Source organism: Talpa occidentalis, unplaced genomic scaffold, assembly GCF_014898055.3.
Source record: "Talpa occidentalis isolate TD23 unplaced genomic scaffold, MPIMG_talOcc4v2.1 talOcc4.10, whole genome shotgun sequence".
Taxonomy (NCBI): Eukaryota; Metazoa; Chordata; class Mammalia; order Eulipotyphla; family Talpidae; genus Talpa; species Talpa occidentalis.
Window position 1 is genome coordinate 95,688,591 of NW_023600993.1, and position 24,367 is coordinate 95,712,957.

Consider the following 24,367-nt stretch of genomic DNA (forward strand, 5'->3'; position numbering starts at 1 on the left):
AAAATGATTACTGTGCAGATGAAATGAGATGATGCATGTAAAACGCCTACATTAATAAATGCTTGCTGTGCTGTTGTTTATATTAATATCATGTTATCATGACCTCATGGCTAAGAGCATAGAGTCTGGAGCCAGACAGCCTTGGGTTTGAATCTCAGCTCCCCCACTTACTAGCTAGGTGACCTTGGGCAAGGTCACTTAGCCTTTCTGTGCCTCAGTTTCCTTCTCTGTAAAATGAGACTAGTAAGATTCTTGCGGGGGCTAAATGAGTTGCTGATTGCAAAGCCCTCGGGAGAGGGCTGGGCATACACTAAGTGCTATGTGTCTGTTCAATAATAAATCATAGTTTATTCCTTCTGCCCTTAGAGGTCCTTAGGAGAAAAGTTAGAAAATAACAGCTTCAAAGAGAGACAAGTTTATTTCCAGACACTCATTAATAAAAGGAGTGAGTCTCTACAAAACCGGTTGTCCTAAGAGGTACTTGCTTCTTAGAAGATTGAGGCCAAATGTATTTATAATGGTGGAATCTTCAGCAGCTGACTGGCCAAACATGAGCTATTTGGGGGGCATGGCCCACTCCCCTATGTCTGCTTGCATCCTTGCAGGGAGCCTGATGGAGAGGATGGATGGCTTCTCAAGCCCTGGCCGGGGCGGGCCAAGGGGACAGGAGGGAAGGAGCCCCGGGATCCCCTGTCCCTCCCCCACTCGCCCAGTGAGTAATGACATTCACGGAGAGGGAGGGAGGGAGCCAGCGAGGGAGAGAGGCAGGCTCGCGGAGGCCATGTGATGCAGGGCGAGAGCGAGCTGCCGCCACCGGAGGCTCCTTCTTTTCTCCCTCCGATTCCGGGCTGTCATGGCGACCCCCAACAACCTGACCCCCACCAACTGCAGCTGGTGGCCCATCTCGGCGCTGGAGAGCGATGCGGCCAAGCCGGTGGAGGCCCCAGAGGCGCCCGAGGCGTCCAGCCCCGCCCATTGGCCCAAGGAGAGCCTGGTTCTGTACCACTGGACCCAGTCCTTCAGCTCGCAGAAGGTAGAGCCCGGGGGAGCGGGGAGCCCGCGGCGCGGGCTGGGGGAGGGGATCGTGGGGGGAGGGGATCGTGGGGGGGCCGGCGCCAGGGGTCTGAGGACCTGGGGAGGGCCGCGAGTGGAGAATCTGGGGTTGCTTTGCGCCAGGAGTCTGGTGGCCAGTCTCTTCTCCAGGGAATGACCAGTCCTGTCTGGGGCTCCAGGGGCATGGTCCCCAATTCTAGGGACACCCATTCTGCACCCTTCCCTCCTGGAAACACCTGGTCTGTTGGAGGACTGACGAGAGAGACAAAGGCCAGGGGCAGGCAATGGGCATGGCCGGGAAGGCGGCCTGTAGGAAGGGGTGGCTGCTGCGGGGAAGGAGGAGGAGCGGTTCCTGGGGTCCAGCCTCCAGTACTGGTCGCCTCTTCGCAGCCCCTCCCTCCCTGCTGCTGTCCCAGATACTACTGCCCCCCCCCCAGCTCCTCTGGCCCCTGCCCCCGCTGGCCGGGGCCTTCCTCTGCCTGGACTTGGAGGGTCGGCCCTAGTTTCCCACCCCCCACCCCTTTATTTTGAGCTGAGAAGGAAGGAGTTAACCCTCTCCCCAGACCAGCAGGGCTCAGGCCCTAAGATCTATGTTTTGCTCTTAAAGGCACAGACCGCCCCTCTGCCCCTTCTCAGACCCAGGATCAGTGGGGGCCAGCTGGGAATCCAGCCAGGTGCTGAGGTATAGGGGTTCCCGCTTCCTGAGCGTGAGGGCCCGGCTCTGGGCCTGTAAGACGCCGGCGCCTGTAGGGGCACAATCCCCCACCCTGTTAAGAGCTGGAGGCAAGGATTCAGCACCATGGCCAGGGCGCAGCAGCCCCAGGTCCTGCTGGGCCCAAGAGGCACCCGGGGACCTGTCTTCTCCCTGGAAGATTCTTTGGCTTCACTCACTCATTTTCCAGATGCAGAAACAGATTCCCTACAGAGAAAGGCCCTTGGAAACAAAAGACTTGGGTTTGAGTCTTGGTTCAGTTCCACATCTGGAAAATGGGATATACAACAGAAATAGTAATAACAACAATAATAGAGCATTCTAATTCCAACCCATTCTCAGGGCTGCTGAGAGGACTGTGAAGAGGCAGTGTAGCTTAGAGTCCTAGGCGGGCACTGCTCAAACTCGAGCTTTCATCGGCTCACTGCCTGATGCTGGTTCAAACACAGGCTGCTGGGTCCCATCCAGAGGTTCTGATTCAGTAGGTCTGGAGGGAGGCCCCAGCTGCTGCATTGCCAACAAGCTACCAGGTGATGATGACCAAGCTGGTCCACCTCTGAGTAGACCCTGAGGTCAGAGAGTCCCCAGGGGAAGAGCTATTTCCCCCGAAATTCACCGTCGATCTCTGGACAGACCACTTTGCCTTTCCAAAGCTTCAGTTTTATAATCTATAAAATGGAGTCATGGCAGCACCTTCCTCAAAGGCTTTTGTGGATGCAAAGGAGACGAGGCACAAAAAGTGCTGATGGCAGTGCCTGGCGCGGGCTAAGTCTGTCAGGATATAGGTGTTCTGATGTCACTAAAGTGTCAGGTAATGGGGTGTGTTCACCAAGGTCACCCTGGGACTCCTCTGTGTGCCTCCCATGCTTGCTGAGCACCTACTGGGTGCCAGTCCCTAGCCGTTTGTTGGGAGGTTAGAGATAAAGCAGACTGACCTCCAGACTCCTGAATCACCTCCCACACAGAGGAGCCAGGCCCCCGTAGCTGGGGGACCAGATAGAGGGCGGGGGGTAGGGGGTGGTGACACCTCCCATCACCATCCCTGAAGGAGCTTCTTGCTCTTCCTTTCATGGAATAATTCCTATTCGGCCTGAACGCAGGGCTAAGGTGACACTTTAGTTAGGGACGGAACCACTCACTGCAATTCCACTTGTAAACAAGCCTCTGACCAGTGTAGCCTGGGCATCCTCCACCCGCTCCCATCAGGGCCATCATATGGCCCAAGGGTCCATGGTAGGTTCTAGAGGCAGTGTAGCCTGGTGCAAAGGCTCTGCAGTCAGACTGGGCTCCAGTTTCATCTCGAATGCTTCATGGCTATGTGACCTTGGGCAAATCACATTACCTCCCTGTGCCTCAACATCCTCATCTGGGAATTCCTGCAGGATTGAGAGGACCTATGTAGGGAATTCGGGCAGGACTGAGAGGACATGTAGCAGTTGCTTAGTGGGTGAGTTTCCTTCCCTCCCTTCATTCCTGAAGGACCTGCGGACAGGGAGCTGGTCCCTGCATGCACCAGCTCCCTCAGAAGCCTGTCCTTAATGGCACATGAACTACTGACAACAGAAAATAGCCCACCCCCAGGTATGGCGGTGGCCATGAGCCCCTAGGGACTATGCCAGAGCTGGAGGGCATCATGACACGAGGGGGCCCAGAGCCCAAACCCCACGGCCATACCACCATGGATCCAGTCTCAGCCCCACTACTAACCAGCTGGGTAGTCGCCCCACTACTGGGGTGAGGTGGGGGTGGGGGGTGGACAATAGCACCTCCCTGGTAGGATACTTGTGAGGAATCACAAAACAATCCAGACAAATCACCTAGAACAGCACCTGGGAGGCAGAGTGCTCAGTTAGTGCTGTTGTACTTGCAGGACAGGAGGGCACACCCCACCTCTGCCATGCCCCAGCTTTGAGGCTCTCCTCAGCTGTTTAGGAGCAAGAGCTGCAGATACACAGAGGGATGTGAAGAGGCAACCGTCTTGAGCTGGTCACACCCTTAGAGCAATGTCACAATAGTGAACTTTCAGGCACAAACATAGGGACACGTGGCTCGGAGGAGACTCTAGATGTGTGCTAGCATGCTTCTGAGGCTCTTCCTGCCCCAAGCTTCCTCATGTCGAAGGGAGTTAAAACACCAGTAAAACACCAAGCATTCCCACTCACTGGCTGTGTGACCTGGGTAAGTCCTAATGGTCTCTGGTCCTCAGCTTCCTCAACAGGAAAATAGTCTTGCTGTCTGAGACAAGCTGCCTCCCTCCCTCCCCAGGCAGGAAGAGCTGTCTTACCTCTGTGCTCTGAGCTCTTTGAGTGTCCTTCTGTCCTCACACCGTCATTTTTTTCAAAACCAAGATTGCTACTTACTAGCTGTGTGACTTTGGGCAAGTTACTTACTCTCTCTGTGTCTGTTTCTGCTTTTGTAAAATGAGCTTGATACTAGGAATGAGCGCATTAGGCTTTTGCAAGATTAAGTGGGTTAATATATGTAAAGGCCTTAGAAAAACGCTATATAAGAGTTGGCTATTGCTGTTGCTGCTTCCACCAGGGTGAGTCTTGGAGGGCCAGCCCTGGCTCCCTGTAGCAGGCCTGGTTCAAAGTTCCCTTACCCCATCTGCTCAGGGCCAGCTTTTGTCTTGGATATACCTATGGGGAGCCCTTGGCCTGGCCTTCATCCCCTAGAAATTAGAGACCTGGCTCTGGGTCTGAACAGGGGTCAGTTCTCATGCCCGAGACCAAGCAGATGTCCTGGAGTCCTGCCCTACATGGCAGTAGGGAAGGACAGTGACCTGTTATTGCTCCCTCCCTCTCTGGGCCTTGCTCTGCAAGCTCTTGGGCACTGGTCCCCCCAGTCCTGGCCTTGCTGGCTCGCCCCGCACTGCCTTCCCTCCCCAGGCACACAGCTGAGAACTGCAGATCTCAACACCCCTCTGCTCTGACACCAGGTCACTCCAGGAAAAAGCCAAGCATACCTACAGCAACCCCAGGTCTTACCGTGGGATCCAAACTTTGCTTGGATCATGGACCCCTCATCTCTCAGGGAAGCCTCTGCACCTTTCTCAAAACATTGCCTTTAATTGAATAAAATAAGTCTCATGGGATGGTTTGATTAGAAGGGAAACCAATCCTATTGAAGAATAGCATCCACATAGTTTAAAAAAATAGCTGTTATATAATAACAAATGTTTCTGGATTAACCCATTATGTAACTGGCTAGAGGCAGGTCTGCTAACTGCTGTGATGGGGAGTCGTGAGGAATGTCACTACAACAACTGTGAAGGGGGGCTGGATCTGACTTCGATTGGTGACAATATATCCAGGCACTGCTAACACTACCAGGCTTGGCCGCCCACACTCATAATTGAAGAAAAAGCTGTCAGTTTGAGATTACTGAAAATAAACACGCAATTTTCCCATCCAAGGTCAAGGACTCCCTGAATTCATGGACCCTTGGGTCTGGGTGTTTCAATTAAAAGCACAATCCCTCTGCCTCCTCACATTGTCTCCCATCCACCCTCAGCCGGGCACCCAGGCCTCCTCACTGTTAGTCAAACATGCAGTCATGCCCCAGCCTCAGGGCCTTTGCACCAGCTTCTCTTCTGCCTGACTCCCCTGTGGGGACACTCACGCTCGCCTTTGCCCAAATGTCTCCATCTCAGAAAGGATCACACTATTTTAAGTTGTCAGCCATCCCCCTGCTGGGCTCTGGCATCTCCAGATCCTTTTATCTTGCTCGGTGTTTTTCTTTATTACTGCGAACTCACCATCTTTTGATGCAGCTTCTTACTTTACCTGGTACACCTGCCTGTCCCGCTTGCATGCCATCTCCCTAAGGGCAGGGAGCTGAGTCTCCGGCACTGAGAACAGGATCTGGTGCAGAGTGGGCACTCGGTGACTAAGTGTGATGAATACATGAATAAAGTGTGAAATAAAAGCGATGGATTTATAACCATAAGGTGGTAGAGTTAACAAACCTATTCAATTCTGTCAGCCTAAAACTGCTCCAAGAAATAGTTCATGAATTTTTTAAGAAGTATTTGAGATAAACAAACAGAGGCACAGAGACTCTAAGTGTCTTTTACAGAGTCACACAGCAACTAAAATGCTAGGCAAAGACGCCAGCTCACCCCATCGCCAGCCCTCATAAACAAGGGCCCGGGTGAAGAAGGACAGCACCTAATAGTGACAATGACATACCCATGGGTGACTTCCAGGCACCCACAGGAAAGATCATTTGCCCTGGGTGGTTGATCTGTCACACTGAGCGGTGATCACAGCCTGGGCCAGGCTTGGGGAGGCAGAGATGGCAGATGGCCTTGGTAGATGCGTGCCCTTCCCCCAGGCCTGGCTTCCTCCCGTGTCCCCTCCCCCGCAGGACAGCACACAGCTCTGGCCTGAAGCTCAGCTGAAGGAGAAAGTCTCCTTGGCCGCCTGCTGGCATGACCCAGAGACAGCTCCAAGCAGGACTGTTGTGCCTCTAAGATAGTCCCCTCCCCAGGCAGCAGCCCCACCTGGCACCCTCAGTTGAGTCCCAGGGCAAGAGCTCTGGGAATTGTCCCTGGAGGCAGGCCCCCTGCCAGGACAGAAAGCCAAATACCTGGTCCTGCCAACCCAAAGACCTGGTCTGATTTCAGCCTGGTCCAGAGGCTGGATGGCCAAGGGAGCCTGCTCTCTGAGGCCAGTGGACACCAGGATGGGCAGGAGGAAGGGAAAAAGGCCTTCAGCTCCAGAGAACCCCAGCTTTGACTGTTCTGGGACTCCTCCAGGGCGTGGGCATCACCCATGAGTTCAAATATACCCACTCAGGCATGCTCTCACCTACAGATACATGGGTCTGTGCCCATGTGTCTGCTGCACACACATGCGATCTCTAATGCTCACACTCATACACTCATCCAGATACACCTACCCGCATGCACACACGCACTCAACGCCCCCTTCCCACTCATGCTTAGGTGCATGCACTCCCACACCCACACACTCACACACCCAGACCCAACAGATGCCTCCCCCATGCTCACTCTGCCACAGTTCCTCCCCACTCTCAGACAGAACCTGCAGTTCCCTCCCGCTGCTGGGGAGGGGTGGCGGAGCCAGTCCTGACTCCTGCAAGGTCTGATGTAGTGTCAGCTCGAAGCACAGCTCTTGTCCAGACTCTTGTTTTACTAATGAGAAAAAGGAGGCTCAGAAAGGGGCAGTGGTAGTTCTAAGGTCACATAGCAAAGTTGTGGCAGAGGTGAGGGTCCGGGTCCCTGCCTCCCAGCCCCACCTGCAGGACCCACTTCTGGCTAATGAAGCAAATTCTACTGTGAATGAATGTTCTCCCTTCCCACAGTCAACCAAACTTAAGGGTTGTTCATGTTAGCACTCTAGGACATCAACCAGGGGTGCAGGGCAGTTGGTGGTGTGTCTCTCTGTGTGTGTATGTGGTAGTAAAGTCTTATTAATAGTGACATTAAAACCCATGTACCAACTTCCCATGCTGGGACTTAATCCAAGTCATCCCATCTCAGCCTCCTTGGTACCACTCTTGAAGGAGTGGACCACGTCCTCATTTCACAAAAACTAGGGATCACATAGGTCAACTGAATTGCCCAAGGTCACACAGCAAATTAATAGCAGAAGCAGACTTCAAGTTCAGGTTGGTCTGCCTTCAAAACCTGGGTTTTTGTTTTCTCATCAAGAAAAACAAAGAGGGCCTCCTTGGTGGCACAGGGGTTAAAGTCTCAGTGCTATCAAGCTATCAACAGCTACTGCAGCACGGTTTCGATCCCCTGCCAGGGAGGTGACCCACATGGTGCAGCAGACCTCTCCGGTCTCACTCCGCTGCTCCCCTCAGCAGTGTATTTCAGTAGATCTGCCTGTTCTATTCCCTGTTCTGTCTCTGGTGAGTCCTCTCACCCTCCATACCTCTGGCCTACACCCCAGTTCTTTTTTGCATAAATAAAAAAAATAAATCTCTAAAAGAGAAAGAAAAACAGAGCGATAGTTCCTGCTCTGCCCTTCTCTGGAGGCTACTGTCTAACAACCATATGGGAAGGTATTGGGGGAAATAAAAGGCTTGACTGATACTGGCAAATTATTCTTCACCTTGCTTTGTTTCCCAAATAATTGAGTATTTTTGGCTGTTGATTATATACGAATTTATGCAAATTTCCTGACCAGATCCACTGCTGAGGCCAGACCGAGTCCACTCACAATCACCCAGTGCTGTCTGCATGCCCGGCACTATGCTGTGCTATTAAGGCTTCCATTTTGCAAATAAGGGAACTGAGGCTCAGAAAGTTCAAGGAATCTGCCCAAACTCACACAGCAGAGCTAGAAATCTCCGCAGGTGTGTCCAGCTATGAACCCCTGGCCCTGGGCACCAGGCAGCACCGCCCCTCTTCCCCAGAGGGGAAATATCCTCCTCCATCACCAGGCACCTGGGAGATCACACCCTCCACCCCCATGGTCCCCACCCCCATGGTCCCCACCCCCGCCAGATGCACGAGAATGGGCAGGAAGCAACGTGTCCCTCCTGTGTGTGACTCCCTCCCCGCACGCCCCGCCCGCCCAGGCAGTGTCCGCCGCCTTCCCCGCTCTGACCCTGGCACCTGCAGGTGCGGCTGGTGATCGCCGAGAAGGGCCTGGTGTGTGAGGAGCGGGATGTCAGCCTGCCGCAGAGCGAGCACAAGGAGCCCTGGTTCATGCGGCTCAACCTGGGCGAGGAGGTGCCGGTCATCATCCACCGCGACAACATCATCAGCGACTACGACCAGATCATCGACTACGTGGAGCGCACCTTCACGGGAGGTATGGCTGCCCCACCCGCTGGGGTGAGCACGGGCCCTGGGGCCCCGCGGACTCAGGCAGGGGCCACGGAGGTCAGGGGAAACCCACTGGGGCCATGGGGGAGTCCCAGTCTCCCCAGAAAGGAATCATGAGGCTCCAGGCAGGGCTCAGATGCCCCCCAGGAACTGCAGAGCATGGGCGCAGCCATAAATCCCTGGGGGACCCACAGACACCCCCTCTGACACTCCAGGGAGATGGCATGGCTCAGACACTCCCCTAAGGAGCTCAGGGGCTATGACCTCCCTCTTCAAGAGCCCCGGAGTCACAGGCACCGCTACAGCCCCTCAGGCCCTAGCAGGCCCCAAGCCCTGCTAACCCCACAGGCAGGGCCCAGATCTTCCAGGGATGCTAGAGCTTGGGTCGGGTCCAGGGCTCTGAAACACTCCTGTAAGCACAGTCATCCTGTAAGCATGCCCAGGAACCCCACGACACCCCAGAATCCCACAGAACCCTATGCCCTCTCCCCCTCTTTGGCCTTTCTCAGCTTTAGGAGCTTGCTGGCCTTGGCAGAGACTTCAAACAGCTGCTGGGAGGGGTTGGGGTTCTGACCTGCACTGTTTAAAAAGACTACGAATGAATTGCCAACACTTAAAAATCAAGGAGAGTTCGGTATTAAATACTGAGGTTTCCAGTTGCTCTTGAAGTCTGGCAACAAGCCTAGAGCTGAGAGGAACTGCCCCCAGGGCACAGCTGGGCTGCTTCCAGTGAGGAAGTGGCCCCACCCAAAAGATCCCCTCTCAGCGGGTGGGGACTTTATCACCAGTCAGGGGCGGGTGGGCAGTGCCACAAGGGGTTCAGAGTTCCAAGATGCTGGGGTGGGGGTGGTGCCAGAAGCTGGTCTGTTTGAATCGGGAGGTGGGCAGTGAGGTTGGCCCCGGCCCGCCCACACGCCAGTCCCGGTGCCCGCAGAGCACGTGGTGGCCCTGATGCCCGAGGCGGGCAGCCCTCAGCACGCACGGGTGCTGCAGTACCGGGAGCTGCTGGACGCGCTGCCCATGGACGCCTACACGCACGGCTGCATCCTGCACCCTGAGCTCACCACCGACTCCATGATCCCCAAGTACGCCACGGCCGAGATCCGCAGTGAGTGCGGGGCTGCCGCCAGAGCCCCCCAGGGCCCTCTTCTTTGCCCTCCTCCTCTTCCTCCTGCTGGGGTACCTTATTCTCACCCCCAACCCCTTTCTCCGGGGCTCTCTCTCATTTCCCTCTCCTGCCCCCTGCTCTTGTCCTAGCATTCCACACAGAGGCTACAGGGCTGACTGTCCCCCCAGACTTCTGTGTTGTCCATGGGGAGCTGGGGCACCCTCCCACAGGAGCCCTAGACCCAGACCCCTGGGATCAGGGCCCGGGAAAGTCAGGACTGTGATTGGAGACCCAGGGCACTGAGTGACATCAAGTTTGGTGTCCCCAAGGAAGGTTGCCCAGGTATGGCCAGGCCCCCAGTGAGGTCTCTGATTTCTCAAGCATCATCCAGGTACTCTGACCGCCAGCCTGCTCGTGCCCACAGCCTGGCTCCTTTCCTGCCCAGCACCCAGTCAGTGGGAGTTGGATTAAATCAGATTATCCATCAGCATCTCTTTAACGACTGGTCCGGGCTCTATGCAGACACCATGAAGTCCTGTAGACAGCAGGAGAGTGATGCCTCTAAGGAGACAACTGTTGTTCAGTGTCACCTTCTCCCTGCCAAAGGAATGAGGCTGATGGTCGAAGGTGGGGAAGGGGACAAGAGTGGAATTCAGTCTCCTCTCCTTACAGCTGTGGACAAGAAGCAGGATCTACCTACATTGTCCTGTTGCCCCTCAGTGAACAGCATATAAGGGGTTGTTGACCCCTCAGTCAAAAACCCAGGCCCTGGGCAGGGGGCTTGGGTCAAATGGGACAGGCACAGCTGCTACCATCTCAGGGCCATAGCTCCCTGGGGGCAGAAAGATGACAAGTAGTCATTCCAGGGCAGACAAAGGACATTGACCCATCTGTCCGGAGGGTAGCCTGGCCCTCTGGGTCAAAAAGGAAAAGGCCCAGGCCATGGAGCTTCTCCTGCAGTTACACACGGACGTGTGCACCCAGCTTTCAGCTTTGGGGCTATATTAAGTTTCATGGATGTTTTATGAAAGTGAAGGTCAAATGCAGCAGCTTTTCTCTTACCACTTCCCTGGAACTGCCCATGTGGTCTCGTTAGACTCCAAAAGGGCAGACCAAGCCCAGGAGGACCTTGGGCTGACTGGGGGGGGGGGGGGCGGGTGTCACCAGAGGATGACTTGTATGAATGGCTGCAATAACCAAGGGCTGTGCAGTTGTTTAAAAAAAACAGAACGCTTCTATCTAGAAGGCATGGAGGATCCAGAGCAGAGCCAGTCCACTTTCTCCTTTGAGGAGGCCCAGGAGATCTCGGGGTTTGTGCCCAGCTTGGGGAGAGGAAGAGGTACTTCAAAGGGTGCACAAGTCATCCTGAGGTGACCCCCCACCCCGTCAGTCCAAAGTCCTTCCTAGGCCTGATCTGCCCTCCTGGAGTCTAAAGAGACCACCTGGGCAGTTCCAGGCGACTGGCAGGAGAGGATGCTGTATTTGACCTTCACATTCATCAACATCCATGAAACTTAATAGAGCCCCAAAGCTGAAAGAGCTGAGAGAATGCTTACTGGGGTGGGAGTAGGGAGGTGTCAGGCCAGGAAGTAGGGTGGTGAATGATTAAATCTCAAAAGGCAGAGACTGAACAGTTATAGTCATTCTCTCACTCATTACCATTCATTCATTCATGTATTCATTCATTCATCCCTCATGGGCTCTTGTTCTGCCAAGACCTGTCCTGGATTTTAAAGGAACAGTGTTGGCTGCTGGTATTGTTACTTCCCAGATCAGTGTTTGAATGGGACCACTCCAAGCTGTGGGGGGTGGGGGGAAGGGATGGAGGCAGCACTGGTATCAGAAGGAAGGACCACCCCCATTCTCTCCCCAGGACATTTAGCCAACGCCACCACAGACCTCATGAAATTGGACCATGAAGAGGAGCCCCAACTCTCTGAGCCCTACCTTTCTAAACAGAAGAAACTCATGGTGAGTGTCTGTGTCCCTTCCTCTCCCCCACTGTCCTTTCCCTGTAACATAACAACCGGGAGAAGCTTGTTCTAAGTGGAGGATCAGCTGATAACACGAAATAGGAAAACTACTGGCTTGCTTTTCCAGCCCCACCTCGTCTGTCATTTATTTACTGGTTAATTACCTTGGGCAAGTTGCTGTCCCCCTGGAGCCTCTGTTCTATCATGTCTTAGGTTGTATCCCTAAAAGCAGAGAGCACTGGACACAGGTTCTCAGGTAAGTGAAATATTGAGGTGTGCTCTGAGGAGAATTCAGTAGGGGCAGGACGGACAGGAAGGAGGAAGGACCAAATTCACCTGATACCATAGGCTGCTCTGAGCATATGTGGTGGGTACCACAGAATCAATCAACTTGAGACAAAAGGCCGGCCTTTTATACCCCTACATCAGCCAGTCATTGCCTGTATATGCCTTGCAGGGAAGATAGTGGGGTAACCTCCCAAGTATTTCCAGGCAGCTCTTCTTTGTCCAAGAGAAAATTCCATTGAGAAGGGGGAGCTATGAGCCACTATCAGTTAACCCTCACAGCTGGGTGCATGAGTATACCAGACCCAGAAAAGGGATCTGGGCAGGACACCCAAGCCCAGAGCTGTTGTGCATGCCAGATCAGAGTGCTTTGTAACAGTGAGGCCTACTAGACACTGCAGAAGATATTTGAAAGAGGTTTGCAGAGAGGGGTTGGGCCAAGCTCCTTCCATCCTTGGTCTTTCTTGAGGTCAACTCAGCCCTTCTGGCTCCTGCCTGTCCCACCCTTTAGGCCAAGATCCTGGAGCATGATGACGTGAGCTACCTGAAGAAGATCCTCGGGGAGCTGGCCATGGTGCTGGACCAGATCGAGGCTGAGCTGGAGAAGAGGAAGCTGGAGAACGAGGGTAGGTGGCAGCTCGTGGGTAGGTGGGTGCTGGAACCCATCCAGCCCTACCTGCCCTTGTCCAGTCCCAGTCTCTTTTATCCAAAAGACCTCAGAGGGCATCCCAGATGGTTAGGATCATGGACTACAAGACCTTGGTTTAAGCCCTAGGTTGGCCATTTACTAGTTAAGAGACTGTGAGTCAGGTACTTTGCCTCTCTGGCCCTTCAGTTTCCCATCTGTAATGGGGATAATAATAGAGCCTGCCTCAGAGAGTTGTTGAGACGCTGCATGGAGCGATTCACACAGAGCACTTAGCACATAGTAGAATTTAATAAAGTTTGGTGGAGATAATGGTGGTGGTGGTGATCACTCCCCACCATACCATTTCACCCTTCCCCTGAGGACACAGCCTCTTCCTGCTGCAGCCAGACATCCAGGCTCACCCAGACTCTGACCTTAACTCCAGCTCAAGCAGCTCCTCCAGACCTGAGCACACCAGCTGCATTCCCATCTTCACACCTTGGCTCCCACAGCCTTTCCAGCCTGGAGTACACTCACCATTCTGCTCCTTTTCCCTTTTATACACTATTCTCACAGCACCTTTCTTCAAATTTCATTCTGAATCTTCCCGGCTTGCTCTGTTTTAGGTAACCTATAAATCTTATCATCAACTATGCAAATTTATGCAGCCTACACAGAGCACCCTGCTACACTCACAGCCTCACACACACACACACACACACATGTCTAGGTAGGGGGAAGATTGTGGAGCACGGTGCTCTAAGACATGGGTGAGAGTCAGGTGGATGTGAGTTAGAGCTCCAGCTGACTTGGACAGGTTGCTTTTGCTTTTGGAGCCTCAGTTTCCTCATCTATAAATGGGATGTTAATAATACAACTTAAAATACAACCTGACCCTCACCTTGCTGGACTCATAAAAAGTGAAAAGCACTCAGCACAGTGCCTGGAACACACTAGTTTAATACATATGACAGCTACGAGCTCACATATTCCCCAAATGGAAAAACAGCCTCAGAGAAATAAGTGACTTGCTCATGGCCACACAGCTCATAAGATGCTGTTTGGGTAAGAATAGATGTCCCAGAACCTCCCTGGTGGCCTAAGGCATTAAGTCTCAGCACTTTGAAGCTATCAGCAGCCACTGCAGCACGAGTTTAATCCCTAGCCAGGGAGCTGACCCACATGGCACAGCAGACCTCTCCTGTCTCACCCGCTGCTCCCCTCAACAGTGTATTTCAGTTGGTCTGCCTGTTCTGCTCCCCACTCTGTCTCTGGTAAATCCTCTCACCCCCCACCCCCCCCCGCACCTCTGGCGGGCACCCCAGCTCTTGTATGCATAAATAAAAGATAAATCTTTATTTATTTATTTTTTTTTATAGAGGCATGTTTTATTTATTTATTTATTTGTTTGTTTGTTTTGTTTATACATGCACTGGGTACAGTCAGAAGCGCGGGAGGGTGAGAGAATTCACCAGAGCCAGAGCGGGGAGCACAACAGGCAGAAGGACCGAAGTACACTGCTGAGGGGAGCAGCGGGCGGCAGGAGAGGTCTGCGCGCCATGTGGGACCCTCCTCCGGTGGCCGGGGAGCAGCCGGGGATAGAACCCGCGCCTCAGAGGCCGTGGACAGCTTCGCAACCCAGCGCTCAACCGCTGCGCCACCGGGGAGGCCCAAAAGATAAATCTTTAAAGAAAAATATTTGTGCCCTCTCAATGGGACCATGTTCTTCCAACATCTCATAGCTGAGGTCCCCCACACAAGACACCTTCACATGACTCCTTGAATCCTCTCTGGAAAAAAATATGGTATGGATACATGAGTAAAAATAACACAGACCTCAAGGAGAAACAGTCTTTTTAAAAAATATTTATTTATGCATACAAGAACTGGGGTACAGGCCAGAGGTGCGGGTGGTGAGAGGATTCACCAGAGACAGAGTGGGGAGCAGAACAGGCAGATCCACTGAAATACACTGCTGAGGGGAGCAGCGGGCGAGACAGGAGAGGTCTGCTGTGCCATGTGGGTCAGCTCCCTGGCCAGAGGATCAGGGGATCCAACTCATACTGCAGTGGCTGCTGATAGCTTCATAGAGCTGCAACTTAACCCCTTGCGCCACCAGCAAGGCCCAAGGAACTGTCTCATTTCTGTCAGAGGGTGCTTGAGGGGAGCCATTCTGGAAGAGTGCTGAGGGCTCAAAGGGCATGGCATTTCCAATACTGGCCCATGGGATGCCCTTGATTCTTAGGTGTACTTTATGTGTTTATGTATCAAGTTTTCTAGGGCTACCGTATCAAAGCATCACAGAGGGTGGCTTAAACAGCAGAGATTTCCTTCCCCACAGTTCTGAAGGCTAGAAGTCCAAGATCAAGGTGTTGGCAGGTTTGGCTCTCTGAGGCCGCTCTCCTTGGCCTGCAGACATCTACCTCTGACTGTGTCCTCAAGGGGCCCCTCCTCTGTAGACTTGCCCCAGGGTCTGTGTGACAAAACTTCCTTTTCTTATCAGGACATCACCAGATTCTATTAGGGCCAGCCCTAATGGCCTATTTTGACTTACTCATCTCTTTGAAGGTCCCTTCTCCAAATATAGTCATATTCTGAGATAGCAGGGCTTTAACAAATGACTGGGGAGGGGCGTTGGGGAAAGAGCAGGGATGCATTTCAGCCCATTCAATTTATATATTTAGTAGTGCTTACTGCATGCCAGGAACTGCTCTAAGTATTTCACATATTGCAAATCATTTAATCCCCATAACAAGTCCAGAAGGCAGTAATATTAGTAGCCCCAGTTAACAGGGAAGGAAGTCACAGGGGGTTCAGCAGCCTTCCCAAGGTCACACAGATGGAAGAGCCCCAGCTCAGTGCCTCTTCTGTTCTGTAGAAGGACTGTTGTGAGGATCCATATGAAAATGCATGTGAGTGGCTTAGGACATTGCCCGGCATGTGGTATGGAAGTGTCTGGAAATATGAACTGCCTGTATGATCCAGGGAGATCAGGGTCTAACCTGATAGAGGCCAGAGTGGAAGGTCCTAGAGAACAGCTTTGGACAAGCATCCTCGGGTGGTCCCTAGATGGGGAGTCTCCTATCCCCACTCTCTGCTGTGGTCTGGAGGTCTCCCAAGAGAAGGCAGCATTTCACTGCCCTGTGGCAAGATAACTGGGCTTATTCAAGATGATGTGTAAAGCTGTAGAACTGGATGGTTTCATCGAGGAGCGAGTGGAGGGAGACAGAAAGAGGAACCGAGACCTGCTGTATTAGTTATCTGTTGCTGTGTAACAAACTGTTCCTGAACTTTAGTGGCTTAAACCAAAAACATTTATTATATCACACATTTTTGTGATAAGCCAGAAACATACATCACACATTTTTGTGAGTCAGGAATTCAGAAGCACTTGGCTGGGTGGTTCTAATTTGGGCTTCTGTGATGCCAGTGCAGCCAAGCTGTTCGTGGGCCTTGCAGTCATTTGAGCTGGAGGCTCCATCCACTTCTGAGATGGCTTGGGGACATGGTTCTTAACTAGGGGTCTCGGTTCCCCACTGGCTGTTGGCCAGAGACCTCACCACATAGGCACTTCTGTCCGGCTGCTCGAAGTTCTTTAAGACAACTGGCTTTCCCCTGAACCAGAGACCCCAGGGAGGGAGGAAGCTCAAGCAGAGGACTCAGGAAGTTCAGCTGCAGAAGGAAAGTGAAATGGGGTGGTGACTAGGGAAGGTGGGGGGCAGGAGATTGCTCCAGGCAGAGGGAACAGCAAGTGCAAAGGTCCTGATGGGAACATGCCCACAAGAGCACCCACAAAGAGGCCAGGTGACCAAAGAAGAGGGACTTGGGGTGCAGTTGGGGGGGAGAAGAGTCGTCCAGGGTCTGAAAGGTTCCTCAGGGTCAGATCCCCTGGAGCCTCTAGGCCCCTGGAGGGGCTTCAGTTTTGCTTTGTCCAGCATGGTGAGTCACGAGAGGATTCTGAGCAGGGAAGTGACGTGATCTGACTCAGGTTTCAGCAGGCCCCCTCCTGCTGCTGAGCGGAGAGTAGACTGTAGGGACTCACGGGCTGTAACAGGAAACCGTTGAAGGGCACGTGTCAGGTTAGAGTTAATTGGCACCAGGATGGTTGGGGGTCTGGGTGTATTTTGAAGATAAAGTGGCTGGGAATTGCTCACAAATTGTATTGCGGAATGAAAGAAAGAGAAGGACTTGAGAGAAAGAGAACGAGGCTTGAGGCATTAGGCCTGGGCAACCAGAGGTGTGGAGGTGATTTTACTGGCGTGCAGGGTGCTGGGCTTGAGGGTGATGATCAGGCATTCAGCTGGGGTTGAATGCAATGTGGGCACCCCAGTGGAGATGTAGAACGGACAGTTGGGTATATGAGACGAGGGTTTGAATACACATATTTGCACTTAAAAAGTCAGTTGATTCAAAGGAAAAAATAACAGTAGAGGTAGTTCAAAGGTAAGGCAAAAATCAGCCAAGTTGTACAGGCATGAATGACTTTGGGGAAACCACAGCAAGCAGACAAAAGTCAGGACCAACCAGAGAGACGTGGGCATCAGGGAGAAGGGCTGATCCCTCTCCTCCCGCTCCTCTCAACCCCCGCAGGGCAGAAGTGTGAGCTGTGGCTCTGCGGCTGTGCCTTCACGCTGGCCGACGTCCTCCTGGGAGCCACGCTGCACCGCCTCAAGTTCCTGGGACTGTCCAAGAAATACTGGGAAGACGGCAGCCGGCCCAACCTGCAGTCCTTCTTCGAGAGGGTCCAGAAGCGCTTTGCCTTCCGGAAAGTTCTGGGGGACATCCACACGACCCTGCTGTCGGCCGTCATTCCCAACGCCTTCCGGCTGGTCAAGCGGAAACCACCGTCTTTCTTTGGGGCGTCCTTCCTCATGGGCTCCCTGGGCGGGATGGGCTACTTTGCCTACTGGTACCTCAAGAAAAAATACATCTAGAGCCAGCCTGGCTGGTGTCTGACTGTCGGTGTCTCTGTGCTGTGTGATTCCCAACGAGCTCTCAGTAACGCACTGTCTCATGAACATCTGGGCAGCCCCTCCCCGCCCCTTGTCCGGAGTAATTCTATCGTCAATGTGAAACATTCCATAGTTTAGAAGTAGACGTTGCCAATGCCGCGAGTTGAGGCCACGACTCCGCTAAAGCAGAGAGAGAGTAAGCGAGAGAGGACAGAAGCAGAACACGAACGCCTTTTCTTTCGATCCGAGGTCTCCAGATGAACTGTGGGCACTGGTTAGGATCTGAGGTGAGTCCCAGGTCATTTCATCCACCAGGGCCCAGATTTGGGAGGTGCTGGGGCGCAGAGAGTCTGACCCCTGGCCTCCCTTCCCTCTTGCCCAGGGAACTCTTCCACAGGACAAAGCCAACATCAAGACTCCACTCTTCTAAGTAGTACCTCTGGGTGGGGCTGGAGACCGGGAGACCCTGCGGGCGGCCCCTGAAGACCAAAGGGGCTTCGTCTTCTCCTGGCCATGGACTGAGACGGCACTGGCTGGAGCCGAGGCAGTGGCACCCAACCACCAGGCCATGTCTGGGACCGACACCAGGAACACCTCTCTCATTCTCCTCCTGGTTTGGGGTTTGGCACTTTACCAGAAGTCCCTGCAGGCAGCCACCACATCCTGTCCTCATCCTCTCCCTGCCTGGAGTTGCGTTTTCCCACCATGTGAAGTGACTTTCAGTAAAGCCATGTTGACTTTCTCTCGGAAGGTCAGTCCCGGCCCGAGCGCAGGGGTGGGTCTGGAGGTCGATGTCCTTGGGTCCCTCTCCCAGCCTCTGCCAAAGCCATCTCCTTTAATGCCCACCTTTCCCATCACTCCTGGGGCTCCTCACCATGTCACGCAGGGGGGTCTCTGCATCCACGCTGCCCACCCTGGTCGTGTCTCACTTTCCTGTGCCTTTTGCATGTTGGGAGAGGGTCTGGGTGTCACTGCCGCTCCTGCTTAGAGCCACTGAAAGCCCCCAATAAAGCATTCAGGAGGAGCAGTTGCTTTTCATATCTAAACCTGTGTTGTCCTTCTAGCTCTCCTTTCCAAAGTTTGGGGCCAGAGGGGTTGAGACACGAGGCTCAGACTCAGTTCTCTGCAGATGAACCAGCATTGAGCCCAGGTCTCAAGTTGCTGCGGTTGGGGGTGGGGGGTGGCTTCTGGATAGACTGAAAGTTGTGACCTTGACATAAGCCCACCTTGCTTGGACACAGTGTCACAGTTTACGGAGGATGTTCACAACTGTCTGCTCATGTCCACTTGTAGTGGACCTTCAGGGTGTACCCAGGGCCCCAGGACCCACAATTTCCCAGAGAGGAAAATGTGTTAAAATGTCCAAAGACCATTAAACCAGGAGCATAGCTTATAGAACATAAGACAAACTTTTAATTATTTTGCAAAAATACAAAAGAATTTGCCTTTTTAAAAATCAAGATGAAAAGTCAGTCCAGGGGCCTCCCTGGTGACTCAAGGGGTTAAGACACAGCACTATGAAGCTATCTGCAGCCCCAGCACTAGCTCAATCCCCGGCCAGGGAGCTACCCACATGGCGCAGCAGACCTCTCTTGTCTTGCCCGCTGCTCCCCTCAGCAGTGTATTTCAGTAGATCTGCCTGTTCTGCTCCCCACTCTGTCTCTGGTGAATCCTCTCACCCCCCACATCTCTGGCCTGCACCCAAGCTCTTGTATGCATAAATAAATGAATCTTGAAAGAAAAAAAAAGGAAAGTCAGCCTGGATGAAAGGTGGAACTTAGACACCAGAGACCACCTGGCACTGTCCACTCCCTTGGCCACTCAAACCCCTTACAGTGCCCTCCACTCATAATTGAACTCAGGCAACAGCAATCATCATGCGTGACCTTAACAGGACCAACTGCTCTCCTGAAATGAGGACACACCCAGCCTCTCTCCAAACATGAGACTCACAAAGGCCCATTTGTCAGTAACACCACTCTGGATGCCTCTGGGTTCTCTTGCAGTTCTAGAATCACAGTCTTACCTTAACACACTATAACAGGCAGGTTAATGTATACATTTAGCCATCACCATTATTCCTTACATACGAAGCACACACACACAACACGAAAGGGAGAAGGTACTCATAGCCACACAGTCCTCATTTCTGCAGTTGATGCCAAGACCGCTGTTGATGCAGATCAGCCTCTTCCCCACTACTTAGTCTATATTTTCTCTTCCCTCAGCAATTACCCCAGCTGGTTGGGGTATTTTACTTGGTTAAATGACTCAAATCTTGAATTGCTGTGGTCTTTGATTAATCTTGTACTATTGGACATGGAAGGACTATGGGGCACTCAGAGAATCCGATAGCCCCCATACATAGTCTTCCATGCCACTATTGTTGCAACAAGCTAATCTACCCTTGGTGATGAGGACCAATCACCCCAATGAGCAGAGAAACTTACATTTTGCAAGTAGTTTCTATGGACAATTGATATATTCCCCACTAGAAGTATTCCTCAGTATTCCTGGATCCAGTTTATCCTGGTGTGGGAAAAACAGCACTGTGGTTAGTGCTGTGAGACATTGCATGTCTCTCAGCTGGTGCTATAACAGAATCTTCAATCTATTTCAATGTTCTGTAAGTCCACTTGCTTCTAGATAATGGAGTACCCAGTGAGACCAGAAAATTCCATAGGTGTAATCACACTGCTGCATTTCTTCTGCTGTGATAATGCAATGTTGCATGACCGGTTATATGGATATGGTGGTCAAAAAGCCAAATCTACATACAAATTGCTGCTCTATGATGAAAGGGGTCAATGTAACAGGTGGTTCCTTTGCAAGTCAGGCTCTCAGCCATTATCGTTAAATCAATCTTTTATTTTTTATTTTATTTTTTTAAAAGATTTATTTATTTATACAAGCACTGGGTACAGTCAGAAGCGCGGGAGGGTGAGAGAATACACCAGAGCCAGAGCAGGGAACAGAACAGGCAGACTGATGAAATACACTGCTGAGGGGAGCAGCAGGTGCAGCAGAAGAGGTCTGCGCACCATGTGGGACCCTTGCTGGGGGCCAGGGATCGAACCGGCGCTGCAGAGACTGCAGGCAGCTTCACAGCCCGGTGCTCAACTGCTGCACCACCGGGGAGGCCCACTAAATCAATCTCGTTGAGAGGAAGTCCACATTGTATCCACTTATAAACTCTACCTCATTTTCTATGGCCATCTGTACATGAGCCACTGGGCAAGGAAAGAGTTGCTTAAGAAAGGAAATGACTGACACCTACAGAATGTCATTTTATCCTCCAATTTGTTAAGAGTCTCCTATACTAAGTACCTTTGGGAGGAATATTCACAGACAAAGATCCCCCACCTTCTGTATACATTGCTAGCAGCCCATCCACATACCTTCTCCCGCAGACCACCAACAGGCAACCTTGCCCTTCTGTGTTCCTGATGTCTGATGAAGCCTTTCATCCCCTGAACATGTGTAGATCCATATTGCTGGACCACAAAGTGCCCTGCTTCAAGTTCTGGTCACTGAAAGATTTCCTTCTCCATTGTCTTTCAGGACATCCTGCAGTGCTGCAACTATCCACTTCCAGTTGTTTTTTTTCTTCCTCCATCAATTGAGCACTGGGTATTTGTCACAAGGCTTTAGGCACTGATTGAGGAAGAGGTGGCCATGTGGCAGGAATAGGTGACATACTCTGAGCTGCTTCACGTTCACTAGATGTCAACCTGCTGCTGCCCAGGCCTGGCTCTGTGCCTTGCTGCATCAGGTGACATATAGCTCCGAAGAGCCGCTCTGGTTGCACACTCACCTGGAGTCTCCCAGCCAGGTGTTCCCTCTCTGCCAGAGCTCAGTAGCAAGCCAGACGATTTCTCAATAGGAAAATTGTTATTTGCATGTGACATGATTTAAAGTCCTAGGGGTATGTGGTGAGTTCTCCTAGTGGGGCTTACTGGAGGCTCCACACAGCAAGCCTTCCTCACAATTCCACCCCAGTTGCTACTAAGTGTACCCAATATTACTTTAAAAATTACATTGATGGCATCAAAACATCTCAAGGGTATGAGGGACAAGTAGGAGTTACAATGTCCAGGCTTCTGAGAGACATTCAATGGGCAAGGTAAATCTCTTCAACAACAAGCAGCTTATAGATTATTTTCCCATCCGTGATTTCATTAAGCCAAAGACTAGTGGCAGAAAGACAGTATTATCCCCTTTTAATAGATGAGTTACAAGTCCAGAGAGGCTCAGTGACTTGCTTAAGATCACACAGCTGAGAGGCAGGATTTGAATATGGTTTGCTTGCTTCAGGCTGGTGCTTCTAATAACTCCAGATGAGAGTCAGTTTATGCCCCACTCACCTATGGGTGCCCAGGAGCAGAGGGGTCTGTCACGGATCCAGCATGCCCAGGAAATGCAAGCAGAAGGCAAGAAGAGCTGAAAGGAGTGGAGTTGGGAAAGGGAGACAGCGGCCTGTTTGGGCAGGACCTGGATAACTTGGCTCAGAAACTAAGATGCTAATCAGGGTGGCTCCATGCTCCTGCCACCTACTCACCTCCCAGGCATTACCCACCTCACACACACGCATGCCGTGCAGTCGCACGCTGCCAGAGCAGAGGGGAGGGGGAGGCAGCGGGCGCAAGGGCCCCACGACAAGCTCCCAGCCATCCCCCAAAATAAGCAGCTCAGGTTGCACAGTCACTTCGTGTCTCGTGACAGGTGTTCAGTCTCTCGCAGGGCCAAAGCCATCGCTCACTGTCGGCAGATACACTCAGCCAGGGGGCTAACTTTACCTTGGCCAAAAGGACCCCACAGATACACGGGCGCCCTTGCCTTTCAGCTCGTCTGGAAAATCTCTCTCATTTCCCCAGCTCTCCTCCCCCATTAACCCTGAAACCAGACTGCTGTCTGGGAGACTGTCCCCACTAGGTCACAAACATTGCACATTCACTGACTAGACCTTTCAAGTACCTCCAGGTTGTTCCAAATGGAAACACTGACAAGCGGTGGGTAATGTCAGGGTAGTGATGGCACCTTAGGGACTTACTGTGCACTTGGAAGACATTTACATAGAGCCTCTCATACTAGGTCCCGTTCTATGACCTTACAGGTATCGATTCATTTACTTCTCACAACTCTGAGGTGGACAATGACATTATCCCCCTTTTTATAGATGGGGAAACTGAGACCCAGAGGTGGAGGAACTCGTTCAAGGTCACACATCTAGAGCACATGGCAGAACCAGAATTAGGAAACTGTAAATGTCAATATTCAGAACCCTGCTCGAATAAGGCCAGGAGGCCAGAAAGGGTGCCCACCCATGCACGGGTCAGCAACCACGGGACCCAACAGGCCTTCCATCGCCCACTGGAGGAGGCGTTGTCTCTCTTCCCTGCCCAACACCCTCAAGTGAAATTTTAAACCAATCAACCTGGAGCTTCTTGGTCAGCACCAGAGAGGTCACCTGCATGGTAAGACCCCAGTATCCCCCACGGGAGACTGCCTGAACTAAGCTTTCTGTTCTTTTGCTAATAACCTTGTCCCACGTTCTGACGATAATCTTTGCATTTTGTGTAATTCCCTAGTGCCTCTCTACTTGCTAGATGGGATGTGCCTCGTGCATGAATCACTGAACAAAGCCAAATAGATCTTCAAAATTTATTGGGATGAACTTTTAATTTTATTTTTATATTCCCCATACAATTGCACCCCCCTTATTTTGACCCCAATCCCTCCTTTCCCCGCACCGCCCCCCCCACCACCCCCCACTGTGTGTCTCTGGTTCACAGTTGTTTGTTGATTTTGATTTTTTCTTTCTTATAGTTATTCTTTTTCCTGGTCTCTTATTTAGGTTTTCTAGATTCCTGCTATGAGTGAGACCATCCAGTACTTTTCTTTTTCTTTCTGGCTTATTTCGCTGAGCATGATGGGATGAACTTTTTTAAATATCACAGTGCAATTCCCTAAATTGAGACTGTTAGTCTGCACATCTTAAATTTGGATACTAGGCTGCCTCAGGTACCACGGCAGTGGCACCAATGTGCAATCTCCCCCTCCCCAAGGCATGAGAGTAGCTGCTTTCTTTGCTGCTTGTGTTCACCAGAGATTGGACAAGAGTTTCTGGGGCTTTCTCTGAAGGTAATGATGATACAGCAAAGGGTTTTTCTTAACAGAACTTACCTTTTCCTTCATAGTCATCAAAAATGGCTTGATTTGGGGAGTTGTAAAGGCTTCTGCAGTGCATCCCTTTGGGAACTAGGTTCAATGCCACCCCCTTTTCTGTTAAGTCCACATGGACCCACAGAGGAGGGTCTCTGTTGAAGCAGAGAAAGTCGCGGGTCTCTCTCATTACTTACCAGGGAACCAGCTGCGACTTTAGCTCTAAGTGGCAGTTTCCTAGAGGTCATAACTACCTTGGGAAGAACGTTTCACCAAGCAGAGAAACAGAACGGAATGGAAGAGTTGGTGAGATTATCCAGTCCACTCCCACCACTTACCAGACAGAGAAACCAACATTGAGACACTGAGTGACTAATTCAACTTCACACAAAAAATTTTAGCAAAAGTGTGGCAGAACACAACTCAGAGCCATGAATTCCAACTTCTAGCTGAGTGTTCTTTATAGTACGGCAGGGAACAGCCAAGACCTCCATTGACAGCCCTTTAGAAATTCTGCCTTTCTTTAGGCTCTTTCACTCTTTTTTTTTTAAAGTATTATTTTTATTTATTTATACATGCACTGGGTACAGTCAGAAGCGCGGGAGGGTGAGAGAATTCACCAGAGCCAGAGCGGGGAGCAGAGCAGGCAGAAGGACCGAAGTACACTGCTGAGGGGAGCAGCGGGCGGCAGG

General features: G+C 51.9%; 1 protein-coding gene across 1 annotated transcript; it reads left to right on the plus strand.

Moving 5' to 3' along the window:
• Window positions 1-791: 791 nt before the first annotated feature.
• Window positions 792-17,518, plus strand: GDAP1L1 (ganglioside induced differentiation associated protein 1 like 1). The gene is made up of 6 exons (XM_037499112.2): window positions 792-1,033; window positions 8,361-8,553; window positions 9,502-9,675; window positions 11,549-11,646; window positions 12,445-12,559; window positions 17,152-17,518. Exons 1-6 carry the CDS (start codon window positions 854-856, stop codon window positions 17,493-17,495), a joined length of 1,104 nt encoding a protein of 367 aa, XP_037355009.1. The 5' UTR covers window positions 792-853; the 3' UTR covers window positions 17,496-17,518.
• Window positions 17,519-24,367: the final 6,849 nt, after the last annotated feature.

What these genes read in the sequence shown, in the direction of transcription:
- GDAP1L1 (XM_037499112.2), top strand. Translation starts at nt 854, where the DNA reads ATGGCGACCCCCAACAACCTGACCCCCACCAACTGCAGCTGGTGGCCC. An exon ending in AGTCCTTCAGCTCGCAGAAG is followed by an intron (nt 1,034 to 8,360) that starts GTAGAGCCCGGG and finishes TGGCACCTGCAG; the next exon opens with GTGCGGCTGGTGATCGCCGA. An exon ending in GGAGCGCACCTTCACGGGAG is followed by an intron (nt 8,554 to 9,501) that starts GTATGGCTGCCC and finishes CGGTGCCCGCAG; the next exon opens with AGCACGTGGTGGCCCTGATG.